This window comes from Rhipicephalus microplus, chromosome 4, assembly GCF_043290135.1.
Source record: "Rhipicephalus microplus isolate Deutch F79 chromosome 4, USDA_Rmic, whole genome shotgun sequence".
Classification (NCBI taxonomy): domain Eukaryota; kingdom Metazoa; phylum Arthropoda; class Arachnida; order Ixodida; family Ixodidae; genus Rhipicephalus; species Rhipicephalus microplus.
In genome coordinates, this window is record NC_134703.1 from 114,775,335 (window position 1) to 114,787,437 (window position 12,103).

Below are 12,103 nucleotides of genomic sequence, written 5' to 3' on the forward strand. Positions count from 1 at the left end.
GTCTTTCTTCCGCAACATCACTTTGACGCGACTAATGCTCTCCAGAGATCTGCTTTTGAATGCGCATCTCGGAGGCCATGCATGAACTCTTATCACGTTAGCGTTGAAATCATGTTTAATGCAGTCGCCCTACTGACACACTGAAAGGTAGGTACACATTCTCTGCATCGTTCTTCAAATGTCTCAACAAGTTCATGCGCAATTTCAGACTTGTGAAGTTTAGAAGTTCTGTTGCTGCACATTTCATCCACTTCCTTTTTCTCTTGGCGGGGAATATGCTGGCAGGTTCGATGAGTCGGTGGCGGTCAAAAGTACCTTTTTTTTTTGCGTAACTGAACACTCTTCACCGATGCAGACATGTCCACTAAGTGGACACCACGAGAATCGTGTCCCAGGGCATTAGCTGCATAAGCTACAGCACCAGAGCATGCAGCTCTTGCTTTGCTGTGAAATGTAGCAACAACGCAGTGTCCATGTGTATCGTTTCGGTTTAATGCACTGGGTCGGTGAGGCTGTGCCGAGCCCTGTTCACAGTTTAGTGTGGACGTGCTTGTACAATCTTGCACAGAGCGATGCCTTCACCTGCGCATGGAGTAAGGTTTATCACAATGTGTGAAGGTTGCACTGGAGCATGCCTCCACTCACAGTTGTAGCATATGACATTTCAGAGTGTAATGTTTGTCAACAACAGGATAGACTCGAGAGAAGAAAAAGCCAGATAATTTAGTACACCGAACGCTGAAAATTCTAAGGTGACTGAAGTACCAGGCCTGCTTTCTAGTCGTTTGGAATCTAAGCAACTCGTGCACATATGACTGCTGTAGCCTTCGAAGTTTTGGGCAGATGATTAGGCAACATAGAAACTTGGGTCAACGGCTTAACAGAGTGCAACATAATGCGTTGTCAAAGGTGCAGCTCACACAGTTGTCAAAGTGTAGCTTACCAGTGTTATAAAAAATGAACTTTGTCCTTAATCATTTCATTGCCTCAACCGAGGTTCACCTGGAAAGTTCATGTTGCAGTGATCTTATTTTCGATTCATGGCGACGCCGTCTTGGGCTAATGAGCGTTTGTTTTGACGGTTTTATGCGCCGTAATATGAAACGATCACTGTCATGAAACTGTGAATGTACTGGCCCAGGCGTTTTCGTGCGTGCTAGGTCACCATGACATTGTTTGATGCAGATGCGAGACTACAACGTTATCTGTCCAAGATGGCGGCGCTCCAGTGCGTTTTTCGACGCGAGGCGCGCTCATCCTAACACCCTAGTGAAGTCGCATCTAGCAGGGGCTTAGACAGAAAACCTTTCAAGGGGGGGGGGGGGTGAACCATACTTGCATGTATGTTCGTTCGTGCGGTAGTATATATGCGCAAGCAAAATGAAAATTTTTGGGGGAAAGGTGACTTCTTTTTTTTCCCCTGGCCATCAATCTGGCGGGCATCTCTGAAGAGAACATCACCCGACGACCTCTGATACTGGCAACAAGGCCCCAAATGGAATGTGACTAGCAGGTGATCAAGCTCAATCGCACTGTATGCAGTGTTCAGGAAGGGCTCGTCGACGGAATTTCGCCTCACCCGCCCCCTACCAATAGAAAGTTGTGCGTGCGCCAACGTTTCGCACTAAAAACCATGACCAAACGGGTAGAAAATAATTTTGAAGTACTCCTTCCTCTGTGCCTGCACCGTCAGATGCTTCTAGAATGCCTTTAAGCCGGTGCGTCCTCAGCTCTTAGCAAAATGAAAGCAAAAATCTTTTAAGAAAGTTCTTCAAGAATTCCCTCCACCAATCGTGTAGTCTCATGACCAGTACGCAACTTGAATGAAGTAAAAACAACTTTGCTATAATTGGGGACATTGTCAATTTTGACCAATGTAGTTTTTACGGTGTACATCAGCCGCACGTTCACGATGTGGCCGAGTTCGAACCTACGACCTCTTGACCCGAGGAGTGCCTCGATGGCGATACCCTGCACGCTCGCAGTATTGAGGCATGGTGCGGCAACTTCAAACCTCGTCGATTTACCTAGTGGTTTTGCCTGCTACTGGGATTACTTGAGGCCAACTGGCCCCTGTTGGGCCCCATTGGAAACCAGTTGCTAAGGGTCTTGTATCCCTAGTGAAAATCTGTAACTGGGAATCTAACTGGTTTCAACTGGTATTAACTGGTATCAACTGGTCCCAGTTGGGAACTAACTGGTCCCAGTTGATGCCAGTTGCAACTGGTTCCAGTTAGCAACTGGTCCCAGTTGGGAACTAACTGGTCCCAGTTGATGCCAGTTGCAACTGGTTCCAGTTAGCAACTGGTCCCAGTTGGGAACTAACTGGTACCAGTTGATTCCAGTTGCAAGTGGTCCCAGTTAGCAACTGGTCCCAGTTGGGAACTAATTGGTCCCAGTTGAAACTGGTTCCAGTTAGCAACTGGTCCCAGTTGATTCCAGTTACCAACATGTCCCAACTCAACTGGCCACCCACAGGGACCACAGGAATTTCATGAGCATGCCCTTGAACTGGAAGCAGTGCCCAGCTGAAAACCATAAGCAATTCAATTGGAAGAAAATGGTCCAAGTTGTGCCCTAAATAGAAATGCTGCCAGTTTTTTTTGGTTTTATGAATCGTTACAGTGAAAGAACAGAAAAAAATTGAACTAGATGTATGTGACACACTGCTGCACTTGAAGGAATTGGTTTTATCCATAGGTTTTTTGTCCTACTCATTGTAGGGTACTGTATTACCAGCCTAGTAGTACTTTAAAGGACCAGTATTAGAATAGATTACAATGAGTAACTGTCATCTTGCAAATGGTGAGTTGTGGTTTATAAATGAATTATTTTTTCTTATTTAGATGTCAGCCTCTTTACATTGTTTACCTCGATATTAGAATAATCTGAACAGTTTTACTTAATCTCGTATTTTTGAAAATCCTATTATTGTGAAATATTTCATATCGAAATTGAGCAACACAGTGCACTCAGTCGTACGCTTTAGCATAATTACATTGAACTAATATCAAACAGCTGTTGTCAATCTTTTTACATCCATCACGGCCTGATTGACGCCCGAGTATTAATATTATCATCTTGTTGGAGCATAATAGTCTTGTGTGCAGTACAGCGGTTACTTCCGTGCAACAACTAAATGTGGGGTAGTGCCGACAGTTATCCCAACTGAGACTACTGCCGACATGCTGCAGACACAACTATATTAGAAGCAAATGGCTTGTGACTTATTCCATGTGGCTGAACAGCACGAAAGGTTTATTCATACAAGTACATTCATCCAAAGGAACATAACCAAAGGTTACACGATTAAACCCATATAATAATACAAGCAAAAGGGATTGCTTGAGTACTATTTTGAGAACAGTAGTAGTGAATTTAATCATTGGGTTCGCCTGGAAAATGTGCAAGTGCCTTTGAAATGGTCCCCATAAGAACCGAGTTGAGCCCACATTCTTATAAGAACAACCTAAAATAATAGGGAATGTTGGACATGCTGGCATGGCATGAGCAAGGCAGTAGTTAAATGTGTAGCATGTCAGTTACATGCAACTCCGAGTGCGTTCACACTTATCATAAAAAGTATAACATGACACCTTTAAAATTTTCCAAAAAGCTAAATGCAAACAAAAATCAGGTAATCTTTTTATGGGAAACGATTGGCAAGATTACAAAAAAATTGCCTTTCGTTCCAGTCAATCCACAGGCATGGAGCTGCCTGCCTGTCCACTTCGACGACATTCTGTGCCACCCACTTCTGAACACATGAAATGTGTGTTGTGCCGAAACACAGAGAACTAACATAGCTGTTAGACACAAAATAAATCCTTTTTCTGTCACTGCAGCTAACTGACACAATATGCTGGATCTTAGCATGCATATTGTCTCGCAGTCGTACAGCTGTGCAGTTAGTTTTTTGAGGCCTTTGATATTGTTCGCTGTGGAACATGCGTCCAGAGATGCGAACTCTATCATATTCCTCAACAGGCCCTGTGATTTGGTGTGGGACTTGCGCTTCAATAATTCTATGAATGGACTCACTGACAGCTCTTGGTTTTCCCAAAAGGGCCAGCGACTCTTCTTTGTTGCACAAATCAGAGCACAAGAAATTCTTAACTTGCTCACTAGCGGCTGCATTGTGTGCGCCAACTTTGCTGGCCATAAGCACTCTGCTCATCACTTGGTGAGGCACTCCTTTAGCGGAAGTGACGAGCTTTTTAATCTTTCCTAAGCCCGCCTCAAAGACAAAGCAAGAGTGTGCCCAGAGTGGCCCTTGCATTGTAACACTTTTTGCAAGGTGCAACAACAAGTGTACATTCGAAGTCATTTCCTTCTTAGAGTAGAGAACTTGGACTTGAATAACAAATTGCACAAGACACTCAGTACTATCCCTGATGTCTTTGGCTGAGACAGTATCTCCAAGTAGGAGGTATACAGCTTTCACCAGCAAGCTAAAGTGTTTGTGGTACTTGCCAGGCAAGATTCTGTGAACACAAACAAGGCTGTAATACAACAGCCACTGTTGCCACTCGCTTGCCTTCCAAAACTTTCTCAGTTCAACAGATCTTGGCAGGCGCGTGATGCATTGAGGAGGCTTAATGGCACAAAGCCTTTCGTCAACCATCCTAATCAACTGTGGCGACCCTATATAATATGGAGCGCCTACACCAGACATCCACAGCTCCATAAACTGGCGTGTGACACCAAGTAAAACCCCATGCATATAATCAGGCGTGAAGCCCCACACAATGTCAAACCCCACCAAATTAATTAATGGGGAAGGCCCTTTAACTCCTCGCACATTAACACCAGTCCTGTGCACTTCAGCCATGTCTTGCATCATCCCTTCTTTAGTCCTGTCGGGTGGAGCTTCAGCGCTTATAGGGTACTTGACTGTTCCTGCAAAATAAAAATGATAGAAACAAATTAAATACAAAACTCGGGAGGGTGGGCAAAAAAACCTTTGCAGCAATGAATACTAGATTTTTCTAACTGGTAATAATATTCCTGCAAATGTCAGGTACTCCTAACTGCTGTAATAATGCATACAGATGTGAAGGCCACATGAAGCTTTCTAGAAGTTTGTAAAGTAAAGAAGAAGGCTAGCATGTCTTGAATGCACGTTAACTTTTAGTGTGACAAAAATACTTTAAGAAAAGAATGCGTGAAAATAAAATTAAGTAGGATGTAATAATAATGCACAAACCAAATTTCAGTAACAAAATAGTGATTGTGAAGCTGATATCCAGGATGTAGTCTGTCAGATATTTTTGTACACAAGTCAGTTTGCTTACCTTCAATGCATTTGCCAGGGTGCAAACACCAGCCACACCCAAAGTATCCATTATACTGGACTGTGTTCTGCATCAGAGCCCTGGCTGGAGCATCGGCTACAGCAGCGAAACAATAGACCTGTAATGTAACAAAAAGAATATAGTTTTAATGAAGAAATGGGACAGTGCTATATTGGTTTTCAAATTCAATCATACTCAAGTCTGGTCGGGATAAGATTTCTCGGTCCCGATTGCCTACTTTGTGCAAGCAGTAGAATGAGGCTAATCGTGGTGTAGAATGTCAATCTGAATCTGGCACAATTGTGAGTTCAAGTGGCTGTGCGACAGTGGTATTAAACTTGGCTCAAATGCTTGTGTGTTGACAATATGTATTTTTAAAGCAGTACCATTATTTGTTGTAACATAATTTTAAAAGAATTATAGTTAAATCAGGCACTTCACCAAAAGTCAAGAATATTTCGTGCATTGCTCAGTTTTTAAAGCGTTATATAGCAGTTAAATTAGACTAAAATGAAAGCTTTTTCATGAAGCCAAAAAAAACTAGTATCACTACAGTAGTAAGTTTTCATTTGCCTTCTCTTTTGCTGTTTCTTTTTTTAGTTTTTGGTTAAGGAATATTGCGGAAGGACACAATATGCAACTAAGTTTGCTAGGAGGAGACTACGCAATGAAATAGAAGTGGCTCACTTTTGATTGAAAGGTCTCTCCATCACATGTCCACTCGATACCACTCCTGGTAAGCTAGTCCATTTGCTTCGTGAATGCCTCCAACACCAATGTCATGTCTGGGTGGCACTGTCCATACCACAGTGTAGCAACAGTAACATTTTTCAAACGCAATCCGGGCGGCAACTCATTAATTGTCGTCTGCACGGGCCATATCGAAAACTTGGATGAGTTGAACACAGGACTACCATCCGAGTTTATGGTCAATGTGATGTCCATAGCGCCAAGACCCAGTTCTTTTCTTTGGTGCAGATACAAACTTCCGTCTGTAAAGTCTGTCATAGAGGCGGCGTGTGAACGATGTGCAAGTGCATTTAAAGAGTTTTTAAGTGACCTGGAAGTATCTTGAGACGAAAGAATTGAAGAAATCTGTTGCCCCATGGGAAGGGTCACAAAAAAACTTCCTTGCGCAGTAAGGGTATCTCCACTGTACAACTGTTGGCATTGTGTACATGTTGCATTGAATTCTTTTCTTTTCTTAAGGTCCCCGTCACATTCGCCGAGAAGGCAAATGCAGTTGGGACAATAGAAATGAAAGCCCATGCTATCAGTGGAGACTCCCGCAAATTTCTTAAACAGAAACTTCGTGTCAGGGAGATCCTTTCTTTTCATTAAAAAACTGACTAGTTTCATCAGGTGTTCTACCTGTGTCCACGCCAGGCCAAAGTTAACAGCAAAGTCCATGACTAGGGTCACGATGTCTTCAGCAGATAAATCGGAGTCAAAGGAGCCATCAGTTTCACGATCATCCTCCTTTGCGTTCTCTGCCAGGGCTTCCTCATCGTCGCTCGGTCCCGACTCTTCGCACTCGTCGACTTCATCGTTTGCCCAGACGCGAACTGGCGAATTATCAGCAGGTTCATCTGCAGCAGCATTACCATCAGACATCACGTTTTCCACTTGGCTAGTGTCAGTCGCGAGGCGAGACGCCCTGTACCGCGTTGATCTGGGCAGCTCTTTCCCATCGAAGGATGGCTCTAGATATAACTTCCGTCGTTTAGGCGTCCGGGACATGTTAGCGGTACAGAATGTACACTTCGAACTGTGGTAAAATGCCTTCAGTCTAATAAAAAAAATACAAATCGATATGTATTAGCGTGCGCTTGAGTGGAAATCTTTCGATCCACGAAAGCGCAAACGCCATGCAAACGACTTGAGATCTGGATTCAGTCGGCTTTGTAACGGCTTAGCAATGAAGTGAATAATAGGTAATATATTTTTATTTGCATTTCTAGCACCGAACGTTACAGGTTTTTTATTTATATATAGGCCGTTTCTTTAACAACGTTATTTATGAATTTGTACGCGTTTAAATTCAGGCCAGGCCAAGCAGTTTTGGCTTGGTTGGTTGAGCTGAGCGAAGCCGGGCCAAGCTGAGTACAATCCACTTTGTGTCAGGCCCGCGTTACCCACGTGCGCGCTGAGCCCGTTGACTGTCATATTTGGTTCGATATAATGTTCGCGCTAGTTCGCTTTCTAGATAGTGACCATGCACATGACACTCGTAGATATGTTGTGCGAGTGGAGGATATCCATGATTTTCATCCGAAGCACGAGACGGATTTCGATGGCAAGGCAGTGTATGTCGTTCACTGGGAGGATGAAGCAAACGGTGACGACACGGGTGAATATAAAGCCCAGATACTTCGACTTGGCGGTAAGTGCATCCATCTACCCTGATCTACGCGTTAGTCTAATATCCACACTTGCACTTTCAGCCACAGAGAAAGAAGCTCGGGAATCGCCAAAAAGAATTCCGATCCCTAAAATTGCAGTTGAGGAAGGCTCGGACGTTGAAGGAGCTGTGACCAAGAAGGCCACTGTAAGTGCGCACTTGTTCATTCGCAAATCTTTTTTTTTTTAGGTGTTTCTCTTTTTTTTCGAATCTATTAAGGAAGTGCGAATTATTTTAAGATATTGGGAGTATGTCTAATCCAAAATTTGCAGGCTGCAAGAATGAAAAAAACAGCTGTCAACCGAACTGCAGCAAAAAAAGACCGGTACGAGCAGATCTTGAAAAAGCAGATGAGCCACGCTCTCCGACAGAACTCGGAACAAACTGTGAGCGTGTATTAACTATATAATACCCGATTTCCTTAAACTTCTTTTCTTCTTTTCACTGTGAATAAGCTTCAGTGAAGCAAAAAAAAAAAAAATGTTTACGCAGCGAAAAACGCGACTGAGTTCATCATCAAGCTCGGATGACTCTCTCGTGTCCAGCTCAGAAGTAACAGAAGAGAAGAAAAAAACCAAATTTTGGAAAAAGAGATGCAAGGAGCTGCGGCAAGACAACATCTTCTTGCAAGAACAAGTTAGCTCACAGCAGGTGCTGTTAAACTCAAAATTTCTGAGGTGTAAGTACAATAATTATATATTGATTTTAGTTCTTAAAATGAGAAAGTTTTTTTATATGTTGATGACAACCTGTTAATTTCATAGCTAGTGAGCATTTCTTGAATATTTTGACAGTTGAAGACCTGCAGCACAGCAAAGAGGCTGACGTTGAGAGCTGCACTGTACAAGCTAGAAAGGAGACAGCAAAGGCCACAAGCAACCTAGGTGCATATTCATTTTTGTTATTAAATTTAGTGTTATTAGTTTCATACTACATAGAATTGACAATCATCTGTAGCATATAGCATAAGAGCACTTCTTGAGCTAGAGTACTTAAAGCAGTATTCCCTTCTCATGTAATGGATCAAGATGCATAATCGGTTACTTCATAATCACTAATTATTTTTCAGATTTACTTAAAGCACTTTGCAGTATACTATTTGCAGTCCAGTGAGTCAACAAAGCTTGTTCCTGCTGGGAAAGAATTCAAAGGATCATGCATGTTTGATGACTTTTGCCTTGAGACTTGCTAGGAAATGCAATGTTGCACTTCCTTAGCAAATGACATTTGACACAATGAAACACACAAGTAACCAGGATGTTCATGTATTGCTTCCATCACTGCATGAATTGTATGTGCAATAGTATTAAATATAAAATTAGCAAGTTTTGTAAATTGGTGTACTATGCACACAGATCTGATTTTTTTGCATGCATAAATGAAGTAAAATGATGCATGCCAAAAATTGCAAGAGGCTAGATTATTTTCTCAATACAGCCTTTGTAACTGATTTTAAAATTGCAAAAAAATGCAGTAAAGTCCATTCAAGAGACTGTGCCTGGGTCACCGAGTAAGTTGGAGGATGTTTGTCTATTCCTGTGAGATCTAAATTTTGGCTTTTTCACACCAGATGCTGGCAGTCTACACTCACGAAGTGCCATTGATGGTAAGGCTTTAGGTTTATTTCTATTGTATTGCTTACGTGTAATTATAACAATGCAAAATATTTATGCAGACTTCATAGAGGAACCTCCCACTTCGATGACTGGTGAGTTACAGGCTTATGTGTAGTATTTGTGTAAACATTTAGCTTTGCTCCTTGTGTTTCCAGCATGTGCAGCAAAAGAATCTGATGACCTGCCTAGTCCAAGTAGGCTTTTTTACTTGTGTGCTTCTATTGTAGGAAACTACTGAATTTCCATGTTTCACAAATTTGCAACATCTTTTTTCAGGGAAATGTTTTTCATATTTAGAAGATGGCTCTGTGAGTATATATTTTGCACTTTACCTGTGAAGTTCAAGCACACAATGAAATTAGCATAATGTTGCATTCTTTGAACATGATTGATGCAAATGGTCAAAAAGTAAATAATTTCAAATCTATACTGTAGATGCCAACATAAATTGTAGCATGTTATATGTTCACACCAGCAACTATGGTAGCTTGAATTAAATGTGTTTACATTCAGTAAATTGAGTGATTGCATCCCAACTAATTGTCACTTCATTACATTATACTTACATCTAGCTTCACAGCACTGATTTAGTTACAGCACTCATTTGTAATCTTAGTGACCATGATTTACTATTATCTTTGTGCACACAGCCTCTTTTCTAATATAATACTCCTATTGAGGACAGAACACACTATATTCAAAATTTGCAGATCCCTTCACATTGACATCCCGTATAATCATGTGATTTTGGGACATGAAACCCATGATATTATTATAAGCCGTGTGAAACAAACTGCCTGCCGAACAGCTCAGAGGTGCCTCCACAATAACGATGTGCAGCTACTTGGCATGTTGCCAATGACAGTGGTGCAAAACAGCAGCAGTTGTTGGTAAGTTTGTGAAATCTTCTGCAGTACATGTTACATTTTAGCTTCTAGAAAGTACAGGTGGCTTGTATACTTGCCCTTGTCAATTTCGGTAGCTAGATATATTACCAATACCACAGATAATTTGGACATTTAGAAACACTATATGAGGTGGCAAAAGCATGTGCATATCCGAATACAAATCGAATAGTGGCCCTGCGAATATTTTAATTCGTGAATTGAATATGTGCTCTTCAAATTCTCAAATACTGAAAGTCGGCAACACCTACATTATGGAACATGTAATAATTACATATGCCCTAAATTGTAGTATGCATTAATCATCATATATAGGTTGACATCTGGTGTGTATGTCTGCTAACAAAAAATTAAATACAGGGCTACCAAAAATATTGTTTAAAGTACCTGTATCTAGACCGCTGCTGTCTTTTTGCCAAAGTGGCGCGAAAATGCCTCCTCTCTCACGTGAATATCCGATAGCGTGCGGTGGCAAAGCCAAGGAGCATTTCAAATCTCTTACATAGTCCGGTGCTCACCAGCTGGTAAGCATACAATAAACTGCAGTGATGCAAGGCTGCCCCCCCCCCTTCCCCACACAACCTGTTTCACAAGTCAAGTAAACAAAAAAAGAAACCATGCTCATTACCACATTCAGAAAAAAATTATATTGCACAAAAACTTGTAATAATAAAATTTTTGCTATTCAATATTTGTACGCCTGCTAAGTTGAACTTCTTTGTCAGCCAATAATAATTACAGGAACAAGATGTTGCATCGCTCTCTTCCTTGATATTTACAGTTTCATCTTCAAAAGGGCATCTGCCTGACGCCTATTCAGGCAAAAAGAATTCTGTCTCACAAGAAGGCAAGGCTGGTGGTGAAGGAAACGGCACAAGCCATATGGTCCCAGAAAGGGCTAGCGTCACGCAGTGTTAAAGGTGGCGTAGCTCCAGGAAGAAGGAACCTCGGCGAGGTTGCAAAGCCTGCGCTGACACCTGAAAAGGTCGCGGTTCTGGAAGGTTGGTCTGCTGTGTATATGTGCTAAATCTATCCTGAGAAGTGCACGTAACATGTCACCTGTTCTTTTACAGAAACACTCAACCATTGGTCGCATGTGACAGGCGCCGACTCGTCCATTGCAGCCCGAAACTTGACCAGCATACTAACTGAAAAAATTCAGGATTGCATCAAGGCAGAGCGACGAAAACCTCCACAGTAAATGTACTGCGAAATGCATTCAATCCATAGATAACCCAACGAAGACCAAAGACTAGGGCTGTGCAATGTTTTTTCTGCATTAATAAATAGAATCGTCTCATATACACTCAACATAAGTCCTTTGGAGTCTTTCATGTGCTTAGAATGCTCATTTGCACGTTCAAAGTTAAGAACATCTCAACTGGGAATGCGTTCTAACTGGTCCCAGTTGTCAACTGGGAATGCATTCTCAACTGGTCCCAGTTGCCAACTGGGAATAGGTTCCCAACTGGTCCCAGTTGCCAACTGGGAATAGATTCCCAACTGGGAATAGATTCCCAACTGGGAAAAATTCCCAACTGGAAAAGTGTTCCTTAAACCAGTTCAACTGGGACCAGTTGAAACCAGTTAGATTCCCAGTTACAGATTTTCACCTGGGATGTTACTGAAACCAGTTCGACCCAACTGAAAACCGTGTTACTTCCCAACTGATACCAACAGAAACCAGTTAGCCCCAGTTAAAACCACCTAAAACCCACTTGGATATTTTAACGTGGGAAGAAAACAAGATCGCGTATGGTAATTTGCAATTCCACAATACCGAAAACACCATTTTTACTGCAAGGAGAACTTGGTGACTACCTCCCATATGAATACAGCAATTAATCCTTGGCCCTCAGCCCCTTGCGACTGCGAAGCAACTTGCAA

The 12,103-nt window shown here is 42.0% G+C and overlaps 2 protein-coding genes across 9 annotated transcripts; one reads left to right on the plus strand and one right to left on the minus strand.

Moving 5' to 3' along the window:
* Positions 1 to 3,227: 3,227 nt before the first annotated feature.
* LOC142814581 (uncharacterized) lies at positions 3,228 to 6,104 on the minus strand. Its single transcript, XM_075893549.1, has 3 exons — positions 5,982 to 6,104; positions 5,295 to 5,412; positions 3,228 to 4,899 (listed from the first exon to the last, which is right to left on the minus strand). Exons 2-3 carry the CDS (start codon positions 5,365 to 5,367, stop codon positions 3,647 to 3,649), a joined length of 1,326 nt encoding a protein of 441 aa, XP_075749664.1. The 5' UTR covers positions 5,368 to 5,412; positions 5,982 to 6,104; the 3' UTR covers positions 3,228 to 3,646.
* Positions 6,105 to 7,286: 1,182 nt separating this feature from the next.
* Positions 7,287 to 11,532, plus strand: LOC142814582 (uncharacterized). 8 transcript variants are annotated; one of them, XM_075893553.1, is made up of 12 exons: positions 7,287 to 7,677; positions 7,739 to 7,842; positions 7,968 to 8,081; positions 8,188 to 8,374; positions 8,490 to 8,579; positions 9,170 to 9,205; positions 9,266 to 9,301; positions 9,371 to 9,403; positions 9,467 to 9,505; positions 9,588 to 9,619; positions 10,998 to 11,217; positions 11,290 to 11,532. In XM_075893553.1, exons 1-12 carry the CDS (start codon positions 7,476 to 7,478, stop codon positions 11,415 to 11,417), a joined length of 1,221 nt encoding a protein of 406 aa, XP_075749668.1. In that variant the 5' UTR covers positions 7,287 to 7,475; the 3' UTR covers positions 11,418 to 11,532. The 8 variants fall into 8 exon arrangements, with proteins under 8 accessions (XP_075749668.1, XP_075749665.1, XP_075749671.1 ...); XM_075893550.1 differs by having other exon boundaries at positions 9,266 to 9,403; XM_075893556.1 differs by lacking the exon at positions 9,467 to 9,505.
* Positions 11,533 to 12,103: the final 571 nt, after the last annotated feature.

What these genes read in the sequence shown, in the direction of transcription:
- LOC142814581 (XM_075893549.1), bottom strand. Translation starts at nt 5,367, where the DNA reads ATGCAGAACACAGTCCAGTATAATGGATACTTTGGGTGTGGCTGGTGT. An exon ending in CCCTGGCAAATGCATTGAAG is followed by an intron (nt 4,900 to 5,294) that starts GTAAGCAAACTG and finishes TTTATTTTGCAG; the next exon opens with GAACAGTCAAGTACCCTATA.
- LOC142814582 (XM_075893550.1), top strand. Translation starts at nt 7,476, where the DNA reads ATGTTCGCGCTAGTTCGCTTTCTAGATAGTGACCATGCACATGACACT. An exon ending in GACTGTGCCTGGGTCACCGA is followed by an intron (nt 9,206 to 9,265) that starts GTAAGTTGGAGG and finishes TTTTCACACCAG; the next exon opens with ATGCTGGCAGTCTACACTCA. An exon ending in AAAGGTCGCGGTTCTGGAAG is followed by an intron (nt 11,218 to 11,289) that starts GTTGGTCTGCTG and finishes GTTCTTTTACAG; the next exon opens with AAACACTCAACCATTGGTCG.